The 22,111-nt window shown below is 35.8% G+C and overlaps 2 protein-coding genes across 3 annotated transcripts; both read left to right on the top strand.

The window, feature by feature from the left end:
- Positions 1 to 1,936: 1,936 nt before the first annotated feature.
- On the top strand, positions 1,937 to 12,996 carry LOC132115208 (tyrosine-protein kinase ZAP-70-like). Its single transcript, XM_059523601.1, has 13 exons — positions 1,937 to 2,101; positions 7,677 to 8,115; positions 8,980 to 9,140; positions 9,504 to 9,642; positions 10,156 to 10,240; positions 10,431 to 10,447; positions 10,541 to 10,580; positions 11,170 to 11,353; positions 11,447 to 11,653; positions 11,969 to 12,161; positions 12,296 to 12,436; positions 12,523 to 12,635; positions 12,775 to 12,996. Exons 2-13 carry the CDS (start codon positions 7,714 to 7,716, stop codon positions 12,890 to 12,892), a joined length of 1,800 nt encoding a protein of 599 aa, XP_059379584.1. The 5' UTR covers positions 1,937 to 2,101; positions 7,677 to 7,713; the 3' UTR covers positions 12,893 to 12,996.
- Positions 12,997 to 14,151: 1,155 nt separating this feature from the next.
- On the top strand, positions 14,152 to 20,868 carry LOC132114684 (MOB kinase activator 3A). 2 transcript variants are annotated; one of them, XM_059522943.1, is made up of 4 exons: positions 14,152 to 14,378; positions 15,538 to 16,019; positions 19,583 to 19,785; positions 20,497 to 20,868. In XM_059522943.1, exons 2-4 carry the CDS (start codon positions 15,602 to 15,604, stop codon positions 20,524 to 20,526), a joined length of 651 nt encoding a protein of 216 aa, XP_059378926.1. In that variant the 5' UTR covers positions 14,152 to 14,378; positions 15,538 to 15,601; the 3' UTR covers positions 20,527 to 20,868. The 2 variants fall into 2 exon arrangements, with proteins under 2 accessions (XP_059378926.1, XP_059378928.1); XM_059522945.1 differs by having other exon boundaries at positions 15,453 to 16,019.
- The last annotated feature ends 1,243 nt before the right edge of the window (positions 20,869 to 22,111 follow it).

Raw genomic sequence — 22,111 nt, 5'->3', positions numbered from 1 at the left:
CTTTTTAGGGATTCAATTGAGCCGATTCACACGGGTTAGGTAGACGCGTCTCACACTGGTGATTGATTAAGGGATCAAATTTACTTCAACATAATTAGGCTATTATTCTTCATTGTTCCCAACCCACTTCATTTTGAACAGTTTAAATAAAAGCGACAAAATCAGGACAAACGTTAACTATAACCAGTTGAAAATAATTGGCTACATTAAGCATTTTTATGGAAAAATTTGCAGAAATAAGTGAAAAATATAACGGGAATAGCCTAACTATCTTGAGATATCACGCCTATCTGTGACAGTCGTATGTAACAGTAGCCTAATATGTCAGTCCTCTGAATTCAGCGCGGTTTTCGTGAAGAGGGTGAAAAATGACAGGAAAGCCGAGGAAAACAACACGAAATTGAATATTTGTAAAACTTTCCATCGTTGGAGAGAATTTCAGTGAAGAACTTTAAAGCGCATGAAAGATGACGAGCTGACATTGTTTTTAACGGCTCTGGAAACGCGAGCAAGGTTGTTGAAAAAGAAGCGTCTACTTCGGTGACTGACAGTGTATAAATCCAATTAAATAGGTAAACCTGCTGATTCAGATAATACCAGTCCTAGTAATATGTAAAACACAGCATTTGACGCAAATCTTTTAGAATATCGCTACAAACGAGAATTTCCGAATAAACGTAAAAAGCCAACGACTGGAACAGTTCGAATCTTTTTTGAAAGCTTAATTTAAAACGAACCGTCCGAGCGAATCGATTCTTTAAAATGAATCGGACGTCCCCATGCTGTAGCGCTTTCTGCACAGCGCTCATTTTGCAGGAAGACAAACTCTGAAGGGAGGAGTCACCGCGAAGAACAATCGCGCTCTGTGCGTCGCACCGTTACATTAGCTTTGATCAGCTCGCGCTCAGAGGCCGCCTCGATCACCTGTTGGATGTCGGATAGACCCCCCCCCCCCCCCCCCACCACCACCAACAGAGCCGGATGCGCTGTCGTCAACAGTTATGAACCCTCGGAGGAAAACGTGACTCCTTTACCTTCAAATAGAAATGAAGAACAGGAGTGAAATAAAAAGTTCTTGTCGGGTTTGGGTCTAAGAGAGACTCTTTTAATATAAAATAACATAACATTGAACTTGAACGTTGATACTTCATGACTTTTCTTAATCTTTTGAGAACTTATTATAAATACAATTTTAACTTGTTAAACATTTTTAAAAGGGTTCTGTTTTAGGTCTCCAAGACTCCAAGTAAAAACATCAATAAATGGAAAGTATATCAACATAGGACATACTCCATATACTCCAATAATATTTGTTTTATTTACAACTTAGAAAAATCATGTTTTACATTGTATATTAGACAACAGTTACATTTCTTTAAAAACTTAAACAAAGAATTAAAACCTCATCATTTAAAATCAGTCAAATGTTCTTCTTATGTCCAATTAGAGAAAATAATTATTATTAATATTATTGTTATTATTAATTATTATACACTTAAGACATTAGGGGTCTTCGGGGACCATTTAATGATATTTGTTCAAGAGAGTTTTCACTGTGCACTGCTCCAAATATATCTCTCAAATGCCTTAACGGGTCCCTAAACCAATTGAATGCAAAATATATGAACCAATTTCTTCTAACTAGGCATTAGTCACAGCTTTTCAAAGCATTCAGCAATTATATCTCAAGACATGGGTGAGAAGGTAAGTTACAGTTTCTGTAGAAGAAGCCCGAAGGGGAATGCAAATATGAGTGATTTGAGCAGCCCACACAGTTCACCTGTTTGCATAGAAACACACGAGACCCATATTCACACATAAGTGCACACGTTTTCTTTTAAGCTCACATACACACACACACACACACATACATACATACACACACACACACACACACACACACACACACACACACTAAAACTTGGCAAGCATAGAAGCCATCTAGCGTACAAGCCAGATCAGAGAGCATCATCACTTCAGCAAACTAAATACATTTGTTATAACTCCTTCACCAGAACATCCGTGTCTCCACTCTTTTTTTAAACACTCTCTCTCTCTTTCTTTCTATCTCTCTCTTCCTGGATTTCAGCTACAGGCCACGGTGAGTGTTAAATTAGATTATTCTGGCTTTTTTTGGCTCTGGCTGCCAAGAACCATCTGTTTTTATCTTGTCCCGGGGGAAATTCACAACTTTTCATGGTCGATCAAAATGTCAGACATGTAACGTGCAAATGAGGATATATATGTTCAGGGGTCAAATACCGTACAGACACATAACCATTACATTAAATTGAGATTGTAGATATCAAGCTAATTTGAAACATCCTGTTGGCATATATGTATGCATGTTAAGCAACACTTTTGAAGGCTGTCTGAGCAGATGTTGCATGTTGTAAAGAATGTTCATAACATGGAAAGTCAAGTGTGCAATTTTCAAATCTTATCTTGTTGCGTAGTCTACATTTATTTTAACGTTAACGATAAAGCACTGCTAATGCTGGTATCTTTTTCCCAGGTTGAATTATTATCATAAATGATTGTTTAAAGGGATTTTCATTGAGTTTATGGTTGCAAGCTTGGATCCAAATTGTACCCATGTACAAATAAATTATGCATTTGGACAGTTTATACTTTTTACGTTCGTTTTATTTTGCAAATGTGTATAAAAAGGATGAATATGCAATCGGAAAGTTAATATGTGTCTCTGCAAATATAAAATAGCATCACTTGGACCGCAGAGTAGCACAAAATTCATCTGTGGCTTCAGAGACGAAGATAAAATATTGAACTGTAGAACAGGTGCAGAAGATCTGCAAAATTTCAGATGCTGTTTACTGGTTTGGACTAAATGTGCAATTATAATTTTTAAGTACAGCACACAATTTTAATTCCAAATTAGTAGGTAAAGAATTTTTAAAGATTAACAGTTAAATATTCTTACACATTGAGAGTCCCTTGAATAATTACTTGAATAATTTTGCTCAACTTATGTCATAAAACAGGTGACACTTCTATTAATTCTGCTTGTTTGAAATTAATGTTCACCAGAATTCATTATTTTGTGGCACACTGAATCACAAGTAACTCAAAGGTTTCGCTGCTCTGAGTTTGGCTGCAAGAATCCAGACAGTTTCACTGCTCAAATGCCCGTGAAATTTCAGTGGCCCTTTGAGACCATCTAAATATGGGCACAAAATCATGAAAAGTTGGACAAGAAAAAGAGTAATAGAAAAAAAACAAAGTGAGTAGTCTCGAAAAGGGCAGGGGTCAAATAGCCTTTTATGTATGGGAAAAAGAAGGTATTTGTTTCCGTTGTAGGCTACTTTGCCTGTTTGAACAAAGTTAGTTTCCATTCAAGACAGCTGAGTTTGGATCTATGGACATAAACACTGTGAATATTTTAGGTGTCATTAAGTAGCATAGCACAGATTCTTGAGTTGAGAAAATCTGCACAACAACAACAAAAAAAAAAAATTTGTGAACTCAAACAAATGAGCTGTACCAACTCAGATTTCTTAACTTGAAATTCATCTCCAAAATGTCCATATACTTCTAAGCAACCTTAAAAATGAGCGTATGCCTCAACGCCTTGATCTTATTTATGACTTGAATAGTTTTCAAAGATGCTCAACTTCAAAGCTCCTTTTATAGATTAAATAGACAGCGAACACCCATCTCAGATGGTTGCTTGCTTCTGAATACATGAGACATTTTGTTCACAATGATAAAATTACCCCTAATACGGAAGAGAAGATGTTTCGATGAGGTTCTGCCGCAATATCGTCACTCATCTTTCACACCGGAAAATAATGTTTAGACAAACAAATTATTAAATACCATTACACTTTCCGCATAACATTGATAAATCTATCTTGAAGACACATCTTTGACCACTGAAAATACAAAATCGAGTTGACATAAGTACTGCCTCTACTTCCCCAAAATTAAGTTATAATATATACAGTACAGACCAAAGTTTGGAAACATTACTATTTTTAATGTTTTTGAAAGAAGTTTCTTCTGCTCATCAAGCCTGCATTTATTTGATAAAAATACAGAAAAAACAGTAATATTGTGAAATATTATTACAACTTTAAATAATAGTTTTCTATTTGAATATACTTTAAAAAAAAATTAATTTATTCCTGTGATGCAAAGCTGAATTTTCAGCATCATTACTCCAGCCTTCAGTGTCACATGTAACATCCAGTCTATCACATGATCATTTAGAAATCATTCTAATATTCTGATTTATTATGAGTGTTGGAAACAGTTCTGCTGTCTAATATATTTGATGAATAAAAGGTTAAAAAGAACTGCATTTATTCAAAATAAAAAAAACAATTTCTAATAATATATATTCTAATAATATATTTTCTTTACTATCACTTTTTAGCAATTTAACACATCCTTGCTGAATAAAAGTATTGATTTTATTTAAAAAAAAAGAAAGAAAAAAAAATTACTGACCCCAAATTACTGACCAGTAGTGTATATTGTTATTACAAAATGTTTATATTTTAAAAACATGGCTTCTTTTTTTTTTACTTTATATTCATCAAAGTATCCTAAAAAAGTATCACATGTTCTGAAAAAAATATTAAGCAGCAGAACTGTTTCCAACTTTGATAATGAATCATCATATTAGAATGATTTCTAAAGGATCATGTGATAATGATCCTAAAAATTCAGCTTTGCATCACAGAAATAAATGATAATTTAAAGTATAATACATTTAAAAACAATTATTTTAAGTTGTAATAATATATCACAATATAAAAAATTTTTCTGTATTTTTGATCAAATAAATGCAGGTTTGATGAGCAGAAGAAACTTCTTTCAAAAACATTAAAAATAGTAATGTTTCCAAACTTTTGGTCTGTACTGTATATACAGTATACACAGCAAAATCCCCAGTGTTAATTTAACACTCTGAGTGTGGACTCATATAAACTCTGAAGCAGTGTTAAAAGTAACACTTAAGCAGAGTTCAAATTAATGAGATAATTAAGAAATTAATTGAGTTATGATTGACCATTATTGAAGACACCTGATGTTAACAAGCAGAATCACCAAACAAGAAAATCACAATTTGTGTCATAGTGATCAGTGTTTGCTTTAGTTGGGATCTTGGCTTGTGACTTTTTACTTTTAAAATGTGTTTGGCAAGCCAAGAGCAAAAGTCATCGGGTGGTGATGATTATGTTTTAATGTAATCGTTGTTTGACCTGAATTACTGAACTCATTTAAACTCTTTTCTCTAAGTAAAACTTCCATTATTGATTGTAACAGCTTTGATTCCACAATGAAAGAGTCTGTATTCTCTATACTGGCTGTTTTGTAGGCATCTTTTGCAAGTGATTCTGATCTTTTCTTTTTTTATATATAATTTTTTTTTATTTTAGGCACACAAAGATAACAAGAATCAGCGTATGAATCTCAACAACGGTGACAAACAGCATTTTCAGATAAACCGATCTACTCTGAAAATCACAAAACTAGATACTAAAAATTCACATAAAAACAGCATGGATGAGTTTTTATTGGCTACAACATGCTTTTTTGATGGTCACCATTGTTGTGATGCTCACGCTGATTTTTGATGTCTATGTGTCTAAACTAATTAATTTTTTTTAATTATTTTTTTTATCTAGAACTAACTTTTAAAAACATGTCATAATATGCCAAAAATGCTGGATTGCTTACTTTTTTTCACTTAATTTACGTATACAGTAAAGAAACCTGAACTCAGGCATTCAGGTCACTCCATGACAATTAGCTCAAATCACAATCAATAGCACACATGGTTGCCTTCGCTCTGGTCTGTATGTTATAATTCAGTTACCACAGCCCACAAAGTCTAAAGTAAATAACTGAAGGGTCAAGATCCCAACTAAAGCAAACACTGACCACTACAATGGTGACACACAAATTGTGATTTTCTTGTTTAGTGAGTTTGCTTGTTAACATCAGGTGTCTTCAATAATGGTCAATCATAACTCAATTAACTTCTTAATTATCTCATTAACTTCAACTCTGCTGAATATAGAAGACTGAAGCCGAATATAAATGTTATATATACATATATATAAGTACACACACACACACATATATATAAATTATTTAACAATATCTATATATATGCTAAATTGCAGCAATTTTCATTATTTTAATTATGTAAATTGCTTACATTTCTATGCTAAATTGGGTTATATATATACGAAGAGTTCAGATGCAAAAGCCTCTAATTGCCATCTGAAATTTGGTTCTCCTATATTTATGTTATTTCACTTTAATGGCATAGAAAAGGATCTAAACTTTGCCAATTAAGTAAAAAAAGTAAAACGACTGAACCTAACCATAAGACCCTGATAAAAATGAAATTTTTTTAAAAGAAATTCAGACTGCACATGATCTCTTCATACACACACACACATATAACTATACATTTATGTGTGTGTGCGTTAATGTGCTATTTATATAATTTTAAAATGTACAATCAAAGCATCAGTTTTCTAATAACTTATCATTTATTAAATTATTTCTTTGAGCAGATTTGATAAATCCTTCGTGCTATATTCAGGGGTAACAAATAATAATAGTAAAAAAGTGCAACATCACACTTACATTAAGTTCCAAATGTAAAATGGAAAGGATCAAATTGCCTCATGAGTCTCACGTTTCCCCTCAGATAATGCACTGTCCCTCAGATCTTTGCTGTGGCCTGTGGTGGTTTAAGACAAGGTTGTGTATATGTGTGGCTGTGGGTCTTTCTCTGTGTTTTCAACCGTTGTCATCCCTGTTAGTGTGGGCAGCTCTGTGTCCAGGAAGCTGTGGTTTAAATCAAAGCTGCCTGTGTCTTCCATTGGTTCTCAGTCCATGTGTTGCCTCCTCAGGACATGTGCCATTCTGTCTAGAAGTCGCCGTCGGATCATTTGCATAAAACAATGGAATCTGAAGTGTGAGGCATTTTGAGGTGTTTTTCTTGCCTTTTTTGCTTTCTGGTGAAAACATGCTTATGTTTCATTATTGACCTCATACTCTCCTACACAGCATTAGCATTCAGTCACTGGAAAATGGTCATAACTACATAAGGAAGTCTGTTACAGATGCTTTTTTTTCATCTTTGCCTTATTTGTATCTACAAGTACAGCATTTTTAATCATTTTCTTCATTTTCTTTTAGTCCCAGAGATGCATTTCAGCAAAGCATGTGTCTCTTGATGAGCTTAGGAACATTCTTGAAGCATCAGCACCTGCGCAGGGTGGAGGGTTGTCATTTAAGAGCTGGCGGGGGAGGGGAAGGATATGGCTGAATTTCCTGTTGTGGTGAATCGATCCGAGTGCGAGACTTTGCCGGCTGCAAAGCACTAAAGCTCCAACCACACCAGCTTTACATGTTGTCTTATTAACACTATATACCTCTACATACCATTTTTTTATTAAATAGAGCCATTAAAAACAAAAAAATTCTTTGTTGAGGATACAAAAAAGAGGGAAACTAAGAAAAAGTGGGAGAGATGCTTTCAGATGTGAAAAAACATCCTCCCACATCCCACATCAGCAGAAACACATGCTCACTACAGTTTGCCACATTTTGTTAAAAGTTATCAGTCACTTCAATCTCTCTCACTCTCTCTGTTTTTCTCTCTTTTTCTCTCAAACATCATTTTCTAGATCTAGAGAGACTCTTCAACCCCTTGTCGCCTTCATCATGGCCGACCCTGCCGCAGACCTCCCGTTCTTCTATGGCAGCATCAGCCGCTCGGAGGCCGAGGATAACCTGAAGCTGGCCGGCATGGGAGACGGCCTCTTCCTCCTGCGCCAGTGCCTCCGCAGCTTGGGGGGCTACGTCCTGTCTTTGGTTTGGAACCTGGAGTTCTACCATTACTCGGTTGAAAAACAGCTTAATGGCACATTCTGCATCGCAGGTGGGAAGCCTCACTGCGGACCTGCTGAGCTCTGTGAGTACTACAGCAAAGACCCCGACGGGCTCATGTGCACCTTGAGAAAACCCTGCCTGCGAACGGCTGACACACCAATCAAGACGGGCGTCTTTGACAGCCTGAGGGACAATATGCTCAGGGAATATGTGCGTCAGACTTGGAACCTGGAGGTAAGAGGTTCAAAACGGGTTTGATTCTGATTGACAAACAAGGTGTTGATTAATATTAGGTAACTGTGTGACTATGAAATAATTGTAGGTTCGATGACCATGCTATTGTTCCATATCTCTTTTTGCCAACCTAATAACTGCAGTTTTGTATGTTTTAAGCAAAATAAAACCGTTTGGATAAAAGCGTCTGCTAAAAGACTAATTGTAAATGTAAAAAACATTTTATAGTGATCTAAACCTGAAAAATTTTCTGATCTATGCAAATTATATAGCTTTATATGTGCATTAAAGGGATAGGTCATCCAAAAATGAAAACCATTTACTATTATTTACCTACTGATACCATACGAATTTTGGTTAACATTGACTTCCAATTTATAGACCAAAAAGACATTTCTGAAAATATAATATAATGAATAAAGAAGAAAGAAAATCATACTGTTTTTGAACAGCCTGACTGTATAGATGATGACTTTTTTTTCTTTTTTAGGTGGGCTATCCATATACAGTAGTTATAGTTTAAATGGAAATATTTAAATTCTTGAACTTTAAAAATTAAAAGTGTAACATTTGTAACATGTGTAACAAAAGTGACATTCTTTCATTTACAAGTCATTTTTTAGAATACATGCTTTTCATTTTTTGGTTATCCATAAAATTGTCTTACGTACACATTAAAGTCTTTTTCCTGTAAATGATCTTGTTATGATATCCTCTTATTTAAATGTATTTAACATATTTTATGCACTTTACTGTTAATAAAAAAATAATAATAAAATTATTGTCAGTCTTCAACGGTAAGGAAATGTTTGACCATTTTTCATGAGAGATCCCAAAAATAGGATATTATGATCCTTTTTTTAGGGGGAGGCCATGGAACAAGCCGTCATTAGCCAGGCCCCACAGCTAGAGAAACTGATTGCCACCACAGCGCATGAGAAAATGCCCTGGTTCCATGGCAAGATCCCTCGCCAGGAGAGTGAGAGACGACTATATTCAGGATCTCAGCCGGATGGAAAGTTCCTGTGAGTGAAGAGCTTGAGGAATCATCAGTCTAAATTTTTCCTGCAGCATTAGGGTGGAAAGTCACGATGATACTTGGGCTGCTTTTAGAGACAAATCTGATTAACATATTGTTTGTATCAGAGATAAAATTGGGTCTTGTGTGATGTAATGAGTAAAATAAATGCAAAGCGGATGATTACAAAAATTATGTTAACTGTAGATGCTGTATTTGCTCACCTACATTCCCTCAGTAGCTTTGTCTGCATCATAAAAATATGAAATTCAAAAAGACACACAGCAGGATTGGTCACGATTACATATACTTGTTACTTCAATAACTCAGAAAGCACATAAACAAATATCTGACCTGTTTTGTTTTCCAGAGTCCGAGAGAGAGAAGAATTTGGAACGTTCGCGCTGTCAATGACATACGGAAAAACAGTATACCATTATCAGATTTTACATGACAAATCAGGGAAATACGCAATGCCAGAGGGAACTAAATTTGACACCGTGTGGCAGGTATGCTTTACCCATCAATCAGTCTGTCATCTCATATTCTTGAAAAATGCTTTATGAAAGGGTAAAAAAAGACTGAAGGATAAAAATACCCCTCACACAATGTCGCTAGAATGTAATAGCTTTTGCAATATGATATTTAACATTTATGTATTTTAATTCATTATATTTAGTTCCATAAAGAGTATGACAAGAAAAGAGTATGTCTATGATATAGATATTTAGGATTTATGTTTTGTGAAGGTTATATAATATAATAATTTTTATTTGTACATGCTGTGGTGTTTGGCACCACAAAAGTAAATCAAAATATAATTTAAATCATTTAAAGTATTGCACAATAAATGTGCATATTAGGTGGTTTCAAAATATTGAAAATGTGTTTTAGTAACAGCTTGCAGAGCAAACAAAAACATCCAATAGATAATACAACAGTAATATCGAAAATTATTTCTGTATTTATTGTAGTTGTCATTGATGTTTTTTTTGTAATAATGATATTCCTCTGGAGGGCAGCTGGTTGAATATTTAAAGATGAAGCCTGATGGTCTTGTGACTGTACTGAGAGAACAGTGTATCAACCAAAGTAATGCAGTTTCAGGTATAAACTTTAATGTTAAAAACATTTTATGTAAAAGTTATATATCTTCACCAAAACCACACATTTCTGTATTTACATATGAACAATCAGACTTGGGGCTTTACATGCATGAATACGTTAAAATTTATATTTGTGAGTGAAAATGCCTTAAAATCATATTTTTCTTCTCGTTTCTTTTCTTCAATTTTAGCTCTTACGACTGGTCCGGTAAGTCTGGATGACAGAACACATCTATTTTTTGAAGACATCTAATAATATTGTGTGTGTGGTTAATCGTAGGGCTCTCTATTTGTGTTTCAGAGGACGCCAGGAAATAATGGATACACACCGCCGCCTATGGGTAAGTTTGTATAGGTACAACATTAGAAAGTTGAAACCATCTAACAGCAGTAATAAAATAAAAAAATAAGCCTAGAAATGTATGTCTACTTGAAATATGTTTTTTTTTTTAAACAGTCCATGCCTCAGAGTCTCTGTGCTGTCTAAGTGATAAATGCATCAAGTTTTGGCTATTACTACTACTCTGAGTATTGAGAAACCACTGGTTTTGCACAAAGAACAGCAAAAATTAATGGCTTGGCTTTACCATAGAGCCATGCAGTTTTTAGTCCCGAAGAAGAGAATTTGCATTAACCACGTGTTTCTGCTGTAATTTCTATTTCTAACTTTCTATGAGTAAAATAAGCCTGTGGTTAGCATTAGCTATGTTGCTAACACGTTGCTACATAAGCACTACAGTTACCACAAAAAAAATGTATGTTACTTGTTAGCAATAAAAAAAACTGAATGTTTTAAATATTTTCCTTAAAACACAACAAAAATCTCAGCTGAGCTGGCATAAATTCGTTTAAACAAAAGTTGTCACTTTTAAAAGTTGATTAGCACACTAAAAACTTCATGTATCTAACATCTGCTGTGATGTTCCCCAGTGCCCAAGTGTTCACGTCCATCTTTGCCTATGGATCATGATGCATTCACCAGTCCTTACGATGATCCAAATGAATGCAAGAAGAAGTCCTTATTCATCAAGAGAGACAAGCTCATGATCGACGAGGTGGAGCTTGGTTCGGGCAACTTTGGCTGTGTCAAGAAAGGTGTATTCAAAATGGAAAGGTGACTACAAAGAGTGGAAGAATTTGTGTTGTAACATTTTCCTTAAATGAAATACTTCTACATCATAAGCACATGTTTCCTTCTCTTGTGTAGCAAACAGATTGATGTGGCAATTAAAGTTTTGAAGGAAGATAATGAAAAATCAGTAAAGGATGAACTGATGCGAGAGGCCCATATTATGCATCAGCTGAGTGATCCATTCATTGTGCGCATGATTGGACTCTGTGAAGCTGAAGCACTCATGTTGGTGATGGAAATGGCCCCCGCTGGCCCACTCAACAAGTTTCTCTCTGGCAAGAAGTGAGCATATCAGAATAAAAATATTTAGAACTTATTCTTTTATTTGTGTTATTAATAATGTATAAATGTTTTCTACATTTGGTCTATATTGTATATTAGAATATGTTTTACAGTATATATATACTCTGTAAAATATATTTTTTGTGACATTTTAGCTGTGATAATAGTGATTTAATAGTGATTTCTGTTCCAACTTGTGTTAAAGTCAGTGTGAAATCTTTCATCTCTAAGCAAATTTTAAATAGAGACATCATTTAAAACATTGTTCTGACTAAATAAGAAAATTCCCAAGTTGATCATTATTGCTCCTTTCAGGGACCAGGTCACTATGGACAACATTGTGACCTTAATGCATCAGGTCTCACTGGGGATGAAGTACTTAGAAGGAAAGAACTTTGTGCACAGAGACCTGGCAGCCCGTAATGTACTATTAGTCAACCAGCAATATGCCAAGATCAGTGACTTCGGCCTCTCCAAGGCACTGGGTGCAGATAACAACTATTACAAGGTGGGCTGCTCTCGGGTGTACTGTGAGAGAAACACACTTGGAACACAATTACATTTGAATTAATATAATTTAGTACATTGTGCATCTGTGTAATTTAATGGTAAACACTGTAGTGTGGTTTTGTATGTGTTTAGGCCCGTACAGGAGGTAGATGGCCTCTGAAGTGGTACGCACCAGAGTGCATTCAATTTCATAAGTTCTCCAGCAAAAGTGATGTTTGGAGCTTTGGTGTTACGATGTGGGAGGCCTTCTCCTATGGAGGAAAGCCTTATAAGGTAAATATTTACACTGTTACAGTACTTAAAACCAACTTCAATAAGTTGCTTGTGTGACTTTTCATCCGTTTGTTTTCCTCATGCAGAAAATGAAAGGCCCAGAGGTAATGAGTTTTATTGAAAGTGGCAATCGTATGGATTGCCCTGCTGGATGTCCTGAGACCATGTATGAACTGATGAAGGAGTGCTGGACATACAAGTAAATCTAATGCCATTACGTTTCTTACATTGACATTATAAACTACTTGTAATACTTGTCTGTTTGCTTGTATGTGGATTGAGGGGCTCAAGGGAATATACATAACCTCTGATTGACATCTGACTCTTTTCTTCTTCAGGCATGAAGAACGGCCAGGTTTTGTCAAAGTAGAGGAGAAGATGAGAAACTTCTATTACTCCATTTCCAAAAAGATTCCAGACTACATGAAAACAGAGAATGGAAAGCCCCCTAAGTGATCATAGGGGCAAATCTATAATGTATTTTGAATTTTTGCGTTGCATTGCATTGTGTTGTGTTTTAGGGTTAAAAGAAATGTCTGCAAACTTAATGGATAATGCGCTGGCAGCTTTTTCCATTTTTGTACAGATTTTTTTTTCCAGTGGATCTATTTGACCTGTGTGTTTTGAGCCAGGACAGAATGAAAACATGAAATTATAAAATAGCTTTAAGTAACTTGAACATTATGTCCATCAAACTATTGACAGAGCAATACAAGTCACCTTTTTTTAAATTATTGGCCTGCTATTATCAGTGTTCATAATACTATTTGTGTTCAGTGTCTATTTACTATTTAAATATACCAGGAAGTGCTTTTCTTCCTGCAAGTGTTTCAGTTATTGACATCAGATGTATTTTCTCTATCACCCATTAACACTTTCAATATGAGAGGAATTACTTAAACTTCATGGTCTTGTTTTCTGTTAAATAATTTGATTGTAAGTTTCCTGCAATTTTCAGTTTTCCTTTTAACAATATATGTTCGGAAATATTTGAATGAAAATTTATTTTGTGACACATTCTGAAGGTTTTTTTTTTACTTGCAATAAACTGTACATGCAATAAAACAATTAATGTTAAACAGATGCACCGGGTCTGTCGTATGCATAAACTTTCCACTTGAACATAAAAAGAGTAACATAATTATATATGTTTAATAATTATACAAATATATAAAGAAGACCACAGCCAAAGCCACACTGAAACACATTTAACACAGGTTAAACTGTTCTCAGAATAGGTTTATTTTTATAAATGTCAGACTGGGACAAGATGTCACAATTGTTTTCAATGTCAAATGTATTATAAATTACTATATTTATCAGCCAAAACAATGATTCTATTTATATTACATTTTACATTTTTGTTATTTATGTTATAATTCAGCTGCCAAGCCTATAAAATTCTGCATGATGACAGATTGCGTAAACTTAACTCCATAAACTGCATTTTTCTGGTAAATGGCTGTTTATTTTTATTTCTTTTTTCTTTCCTGTTCTTTTAAGGTTTAAGTTCAAGGCATGTGTCTATAAACTTCCTTTCACAAATAAACATGTGTAAAAAGTCTGCCAGCCAACCACAGCTTTATAGCCCCCAATAAATTGATCTCCGATGCATAAAATGTTTTGATGTTAGCGTGTAACCATAGTGCATACAATGCACTTCCTTCTTGTTCACGCTTCTCCGCTATTGGACTGGAGAGGCTCCACTGATGTTTCAATAGAGGAAGTGTACTTTGTTCAGCAGGGAGGGGCTTGTGGTTTCCTTAGAAAGTGTGGACTTAATAATTGTTACAGTACGAAGGCGATGTTCCTTTTAACTTTATAACAATTGCAAATACAATGTAATTATAATAAACAAGCACCATCTTGAATACCAAACAAAATAGAGGACGGTGTAAAAAGGCGGTTCACATCAAAGCGGAACAAGAAAGGCGCTCGCTCGGTAAGTTTGCTTCAACTTCACTGTAAACATTTGCTTAAAAACATCGTCATTTTGTACGTTCTGGGTATACAGTTGTCGATTTTACAAAGGTAATTTTTTGTCGCACCTGTGTGTTTTCATGAAAGTTAAATTCGTGTGATTATTCGTGTCCTGGTCACGCCATTAAAAAGACATCGTCATACGGAATTACTGTGTAGACAGAGAAGCGCAACATATTTCACTTTTGATGTATGCTACTGGCATTCATTCATTTACAAACATGTACATATTTACATGTTTACAATATAAAAATATGTACATTTTAAAAATATATATATAACTTAATAATAAGTTCTAATTTTAAATGCATAGGCCTACTTTTGAAAAAGATGTGTTCTGTGTTATAAATAAACATACTTTAACTATTATAGAAGTTAGTGGAATCCCCCTGCCCTGGCTATTAAATGCCACCCATGATGTCCAACAGGAAAGTACTCAGTAATTCCCCTAATATTCTAAATATAATAAGTCTGTATACAACCTGTTCAGTGGCCGACTTTTCTTTTAAGTACAGATATGATATATTGTTTGTTCAGTTGGTTAAACTGAGAAAATCTTAAAAAATTTAAATACTCAAAATGCTGTTTCTTGCTACATGTGCCATTCTGTCACTTAATGTTGAAGCACAGCAGATTGGAATTGATCCTTGAGTTTGAGAAAATCCTTGTGCAATAATAAAAATGTGGGTCCAAAAATATGAAGTTATTTCAGTGTCACAGCGAGAAGAAAATCTGACACTCTCAAGCACTCTTTTAATGTTTTGTCTACTAGGGTTCCCATCTGTAAACCTGGAAATATTAGAGAAAGTCCTGGAGAAGTCATGGAAATTAATGAAATCTTCTTTTAGTTTAGTCTTGCTCAGCACTAAAAAGTATATACATAAAATATTTGCTAGAAACTGCTCTTAATGTGTGTGCTATTTTATAAAATGATGTTCTGGTCTTATGTAATCAAACCCTTATTCAAAAGGACTTGGGACCCTGGAGGAGACTAAGTTTGACCTAGTTTTATTTTCTTTCCCTTTTTCTCATTCAGCATCCGTCCTTCCTCAATTGTTGATACTGAAAAGCCTCCACACAATATTGTCCTTGTTTATCCGTCCTTTAATTTCTAATTTCAGGCATCCTTGCTATCAAAAGGCTCATTCTAGACACATTACACAACAACCCTGTCCCCCAGCAACCATGTCCACAGCCCTAAAACAAGTCTTCAACAAGGACAGGACATTCCGGCCCAAGCGCAAGTTTGAGCCTGGAACGCAGCGCTTTGAGCTGCACAAGAAAGCACAGGCGTCCCTGAATGCCGGCCTGGACCTGAAGCAGGCGGTGCAGCTGCCGCATGGTGAAGACCTCAATGATTGGGTGGCCGTTCACGTGGTGGACTTCTTTAACCGCATCAATCTCATCTATGGCACCATCAGTGACTCCTGCACAGACCAGACCTGCCCCGTTATGTCAGGCGGGCCTAAGTACGAGTACCGCTGGCAGGATGAACAAAAGTATAAGAAGCCCACCGCTGTCTCAGCACCCAAATACATGAGCCTGCTAATGGACTGGATTGAGGTCCAGATCAACAACGAGCACATCTTCCCCACTAATGTTGGTAAGGACCAAATGATCCGAACAAAACTTTATGTTTTGCACTAAAATTTCCTTAAATTGTTGGATGTGTAAAGTTGTTTTAAACCACATACAAGATTATTGACAGTTTCCCTCAAGTTTACAGTAATTTACAGTTTACTTCACTGTAGATGTAGGGTTTAAGTTTGTTTGCTTTCTGAAAGGTTCTTTGGTAAAAACCAAAAGGAGTGTAATAAAATAAATTTGCAGTCACTTAAAATAAATTAATTATATTGGTCAGACAGCAAAATACCAAAGTTTTATCCAAGATTTTTTTCTCATAACTAACTTTTTGGAGTTATTTGAGCACTTTTAACCAATGGATTCAAAGAATTTTAGTGAACATACAGTATAAAATCAGTCTTTTTATTAGTATGTCGATTGTTTTATCATTTAAAACCTAACAAACTGGCTTATAATTCTTTAAAATGAATGCTACTTCATTTCATTTTTTCCAATGCAGTGACATTCAAACATTCAAAAGTCATCAGAAGTGTGGCTTAAATGTCCAAATACTGTACCTTTTGTTCTCTATTAAGTCCGTCAAACTTAAACCTCTGTAGGTCATCAGAATGAGCTATGCAGACATTTAAAGACATCATATAGGTCACCATATAAAAAGTAATTGGTTGACTAGGTTGACCAAATGTGCCATTTTCCCAGGATACGGCCAGGCCAGGATTTCTATATTGTCTAAAATATCCACGCTTTGGTTTTGTTAGCACTGCTCAGACCAATTGTTGTATGACACAGTACCTGATGGTACTTTGATGTCATAAACCATTCGGGATGCTCAGTGCTGCTTCGAGTTGAACACTAATATTTTGACTATTCTCTGTAGATCCCACCTTCTCACACACCACGATTGGTCGACTACGTACAATGTATGCATTGTATTGATCAAACGATCATTAGCCGTATTAAGTATGAAAACAGGAACCCAAAGCCAAATCCTGGATATTTTAGGCATAGAAATCCTGGCCACGACGTGTCCTGGGAAAATGGCACGTTTGGTCACCCTATTGTTGACCATTTGCAGCATCATTTGAGATTAACTATCAATTAAGATATAGATAATAAATTATGAAGACAACTTTGGGGTGGTCAAGTGTAGTTTTTGACTTTCCAGGCTTTGTCTCATTATCCTCAACCTGTCATTGGACATCTGTGGTGCATATCAATTTGGTACATACAATTTACAGTGGGATACAAATAGACCAAGTCTGCAAATGGAACAGATTCTTAGAATGCAATCAGACAGTCTCAGAATATGGCATGTATAAGGACATGGTTGTCTGCATCCAGGCCAGATCATGGGACTCTATTAATAAGCCGCACTGAGGCAATATGATTCTGCGATGTATAATCCGTCGCAGCACGTGTCTGAGATGAGCAACTTGTGACGTGAGGACATGTGGATGAGAAAAAAGATGCCATCGTTTACACTACTCCGGTGTCTTCCACGTTTGAAAATGGAGACTTTTGAAAACGCTGTTGACCCCATTTTAGTTTGAAAACTCCTGGGTTGCATTTTGGTGTAAACGGACCAAAACAGAGACTTTCAAACTTTGGTGTGGCTGCCCACGTGATCTCTGCATATCATTGACTACTGTGTTACCGTATCATGAATAGCAATCATGCTCTTTTTTTTAACCTGCCAGTGACTAGCAACCAACCTCTGATTTACACTTTTACGGCGTCTGCCCAGTGTGCATGAATGGTCATGTGAAATGCGTTTTTGGTTATGTAGTGTAGATGGAGATTGTTTCTGACACGCAGCTGAAAAGCCAGTGATGACGCGGATTATTTTAACTCTAAAACACAGTTTTAAAACGAAAACGCACTAGTGTAAACAAACGGGGCCTGAGAATATCCCATGTATAAGGACATGGTCCACGGGGCTCTATTAATAAACCGCACTGAGGAAATATGATTCTGCGATGTATATCGCAGCACGTGTCTCAGATGAGCAACTTATGAAGTGAGGACATGCGAATGAGAAAAGACATAGGCCTACCATCCAGAGATAGGAGGCATTTGTTTACTATGATGATATCAGCAGGCTCAGCATGTTGTCTCAGTTCTACCTTTAATCTACAAATAACTAGTTTGATGTTGTTAGGACCTGATATGGATGTAAAATCACAATGAGAAATTATAGCTGCAAGCAGCACTGAAAGGGCCCTCACACCAGGGGCCACTTCCACCCAGTGGCTTTAGGAAAATCGCAAACAGTGGGCAATATTCATTTAAAGTGATGAATATAGGAGGAATATGTCATTTTTATAAAACGAATAGTTCCAGTCCTTGATTCTGATTGGTTGAGCCGCATTCGATGCTGTTGTAAATTACACTACAAACATACACCTTTGTTTACTTCTGTGTGTTGCTCGGCAACCACTTTGTTGGAACCACAACTGTTTCTGAGGAACTACATTGTTTAGTGGAACAATACAGTTTTTATTTATATCATTACACTTTATTTGCTTGGTTTTATTCTGTGAAACCTTACTACGTATATGGACCAACCACTAGCGGCGCCAGGATTTTTATTGTAGGTGGGCCTCCAGAAAACAGGATGGGCCAGTTAAAATACCCCCCCAAAAAATAGGTTTCCCTTCATCTCCGTTCTGGCGCTTTTCTGCGGCACTTTTCTGTTCCTCTGATCATTTCTTTCTGAATTTAAAGTAAAATAAGCTGCTTTGTTTTGTTTTACATTTCATATTAGCAAAACTGTCTGTGTCTTTCTTGAATGAATGACGTCTGCCAACGTCATTCATTTCATTGGATCACTTGCTGGTGACGATGCAGAGTCCACACATGGGGTAGAAGCCGCTGATTGGCTGAGAAGCTTTCACTCAAAGCTTTCCTCGGACTGCTTATTGGATGAACCGCTAGAATGAAAATCACTCACTAATCATAGACCTGGGGCAAAATGGGTGGGCCCGGACCTAAAATGGGTGCAATGGTAGCGCTGTGGCTGGGAGCAACCGTTCTATAAAAGCAATAAGCCCCGTGAAGCCATGGTTTACAGTGAATTCATAACAGCTAAGGGGGTTTTAGGCCTAACAGCGACCATTTAAAACATGACATTTCCAGTTGATAGTAGGTAGAGCTATGACTAAAACTGAATATTGCTATGCAGATGTGTTCAGGCCAGGACTCTTATCAAACGTGCAGTTGAGTGCAGAACGGGCATCGCATGTTTAAGTTTGTGTAAAACAAGTCAGTTCCTTTTGTGTGGCAAAGCATCAGACTCTAACAGGCTGTCACGAACACACCCTTTAACAAAAACTTAGCATGGCAAAAGCCTTATGATTCCACTATCCAAATCTGAAGATGATCCGATTAAAACTGTAGGAGGAGTTTGTTAAAATACGAGGCCTGAAAATAGCAAAAACTACACAAAATCATAGCGGAAACAATGGCTGCATGCATGTGCCTGCATATGATTAAAAAAATTGTGTTTTAGTTCTCACTCTTTTGACTGTTTTCGCATTGAAACTTGCAGGTTATTCATTTTTTTATATGGTGTTTCTTTTTTAGGTACGCCATTCCCTAAGACCTTCATGCAGGTTGCAAAGAAGATCTTGTCTCGTTTGTTCCGAGTCTTTGTCCATGTCTACATCCACCATTTCGACCGCGTGAGCCAGATGGGAGCAGAGGCCCACGTGAACACCTGTTACAAACATTTCTATAACTTTGTTACTGAATTCAACCTCATAGACCACAAAGAGCTGGAACCTTTGGTAAGTGTATGTGTTAAATATAGCAATAGGCAAAACAAAATTACATATGTGCAGTAAAACGGTTTTGCTACGGAAAACATTGTTATTATTTTATAACTATAGTATTTATATGTGCATGCGTCTCTATGTGTGTGTGTGGATTTAGAAACATGTCAAGAGTGATTTTCCATAACCTAATGAGGGCAGACAGCGAGAAACAATGAGCGACTGATACAGAAACAAGCGCTAATGCGTCATGTCATGATTAGTAATTAACAAGGCCATTTTATAATGGCTTTGCTAATTGGTAGGGCCACACTAGGACAGGATGAGTCAGCGGGTTTGATATTCCAGCCGCTTATCATTTTCTCACAGGCTCTTAATGAGCGTCTGAGCTCCTAGTGCAGAAAAAACCCTTCATCTATAGTTCATTATCTCAGTAGTCACAGTTGAATTGGTTCCGTGGCATCAGATGTCACCCCAGGTCCTGTTACTGACATCAGGAGCTTGTGGCTGTTTGCATAGTGTTTCCAAATGTTTTGCATCTGTAAAGTATATACAAACACAGAAAATATGATCTTCATGTATTTCACATTTTAAATCATTAATATTTCCTTTCATAAATGAAAAAGAAAATAAATGATTATCATTTTAGAGGCAGCCAGGTTGTTTTTATTCAAAACAAAGTAATGGTTTATGTCATGCTGATGCAGTGTATATTTCTCTTAACAGAAAGAGATGACATCACGGATGTGCCACTGAAAAAGAGAGCGGACCTTTACATTTCAGACAGATCAGAACCATGCAAATTTACAATTTAAAAGCAGATGAAACAGAAACCAAACTTTATTTTTTATACACTTTAATGTACTGTAATATTCTGTGTAGAGGGAGAGACATGTACACCTCTCCATATTCTCATGTGTAGGCATATGCAGAGTATTTTTTATTAGAAATCAGTATTATCAGTTTTTTTTTTTTTTTCAAAATTGTTCTGATTAATTCCTTTTGTTCTGTTGAGCTGTTATAATCTTTAACTTAAAGATTATATTTGACTATTTATGTCTTTGGTTGAGATATTAAATCCACTTCCTCTTGTCTGTATGTCATCAGTTCTGTTCTCAGTTACTGGTTGCGTTTGCATCATCACTAATTCTCACTAAATACTTGATGAAGCGGTAGGACTTAATGTCTGACTACTATAAAAGTTTAAGATATCATTCAGTACGTCATCCCTGGAATTTTATTTAATAACCTCATAGTCATGTGGATTTTCTGCTTTTGTTTTAATCTTGTCTGTTTCTAAAATGAAAGACAATCCTGTTTTCTCCAGCTCTTCTGGTTTTGTCTCAGTCTTATTTTCTCAGCCTTCTCATGATTTTCACAATTAAATTAGATTGCAGGGCCGACACAAGCCCGCTGTTTCATAAACGTGAAACTTTTGTTTCTGTCCACTAGATGGCGATAAAGGCATTTCACAACACACACCTGTATAATAAAATGTTGCATTACCTTAAGTCCTGATCACAAATTTTATTTTACTAATTTTTAACTAGGTCCACAGTTTGGTTATTCAACGGGTTTTCCTTTTTGGACAAGGCTCTTTTATAATTGTTCTTTCTTTAGCGTTTCAACTACGACTAATCGGCCAGACTGTAATGAGTTTATAGTTATCTCTTATTGCTCTGTTGTCTACTATCCTGCATGCTGAATAAGTGCTGAGTTGCACGTTTAGAGGAAATAATTATTCAGCCCCAGTTTGTTTGGATGATGAAGTCGTTAACTGTGAATCGCGCTCTGCCCTCGGCTTCAACACCACCTCTTCAGTCTGCCCCCAATTCCAGATTTTTCCAGTAATCTCTGCATCATAATGAGGGCGTGTTTTAGTGTCACGCAACACTGAAGTTGAACGCTGTAACAAGGTTATGCTAGTTTATGTGCTCGAAAAAAAAAATGTATGTGCTAAAAAAAAAAAAAGGTTATGTGCTCGTTAAAGCGCATTTCATGCACAAATGTAACAAATACTCCTAATGAAACTATGATTACAACTGCTCTAAAAAATAGGTAAGTTCAACTGAAAGATATTGTTTCAACGAATGTATTAATACTACATGCATATGCAACGTTTAATACATATTAATAAATAATAAGAAGAATAATATAATTTAATATAGCCTACTTAATTTTTATTAGGGAAAAACACCCAACAGAAGATACACTGAATAATTATTTGGCCAGTTGCCTTTGTATGTGTACATCTTAATTTTTTTAGGACAGCATAGTTTTGCCTGCATATTGGTGCAGTGCAGTGATTATATAAAATGGCAATACATGCACTATTATATAA

The sequence above is a fragment of the Carassius carassius genome, chromosome 34, assembly GCF_963082965.1.
Source record: "Carassius carassius chromosome 34, fCarCar2.1, whole genome shotgun sequence".
In the NCBI taxonomy this organism is placed as follows: Eukaryota; Metazoa; Chordata; class Actinopteri; order Cypriniformes; family Cyprinidae; genus Carassius; species Carassius carassius.
Note: the sequence above shows the minus strand (reverse complement) of the source record. Positions and strands in the feature narration are given on the sequence as shown.

What these genes read in the sequence shown, in the direction of transcription:
- LOC132114684 (XM_059522943.1), top strand. Translation starts at nt 15,602, where the DNA reads ATGTCCACAGCCCTAAAACAAGTCTTCAACAAGGACAGGACATTCCGG. An exon ending in CATCTTCCCCACTAATGTTG is followed by an intron (nt 16,020 to 19,582) that starts GTAAGGACCAAA and finishes TTTCTTTTTTAG; the next exon opens with GTACGCCATTCCCTAAGACC. An exon ending in ACAAAGAGCTGGAACCTTTG is followed by an intron (nt 19,786 to 20,496) that starts GTAAGTGTATGT and finishes TTCTCTTAACAG; the next exon opens with AAAGAGATGACATCACGGAT.
- LOC132115208 (XM_059523601.1), top strand. Translation starts at nt 7,714, where the DNA reads ATGGCCGACCCTGCCGCAGACCTCCCGTTCTTCTATGGCAGCATCAGC. An exon ending in AATTTGACACCGTGTGGCAG is followed by an intron (nt 9,643 to 10,155) that starts GTATGCTTTACC and finishes TCTGGAGGGCAG; the next exon opens with CTGGTTGAATATTTAAAGAT. An exon ending in AAGTTTCTCTCTGGCAAGAA is followed by an intron (nt 11,654 to 11,968) that starts GTGAGCATATCA and finishes TGCTCCTTTCAG; the next exon opens with GGACCAGGTCACTATGGACA.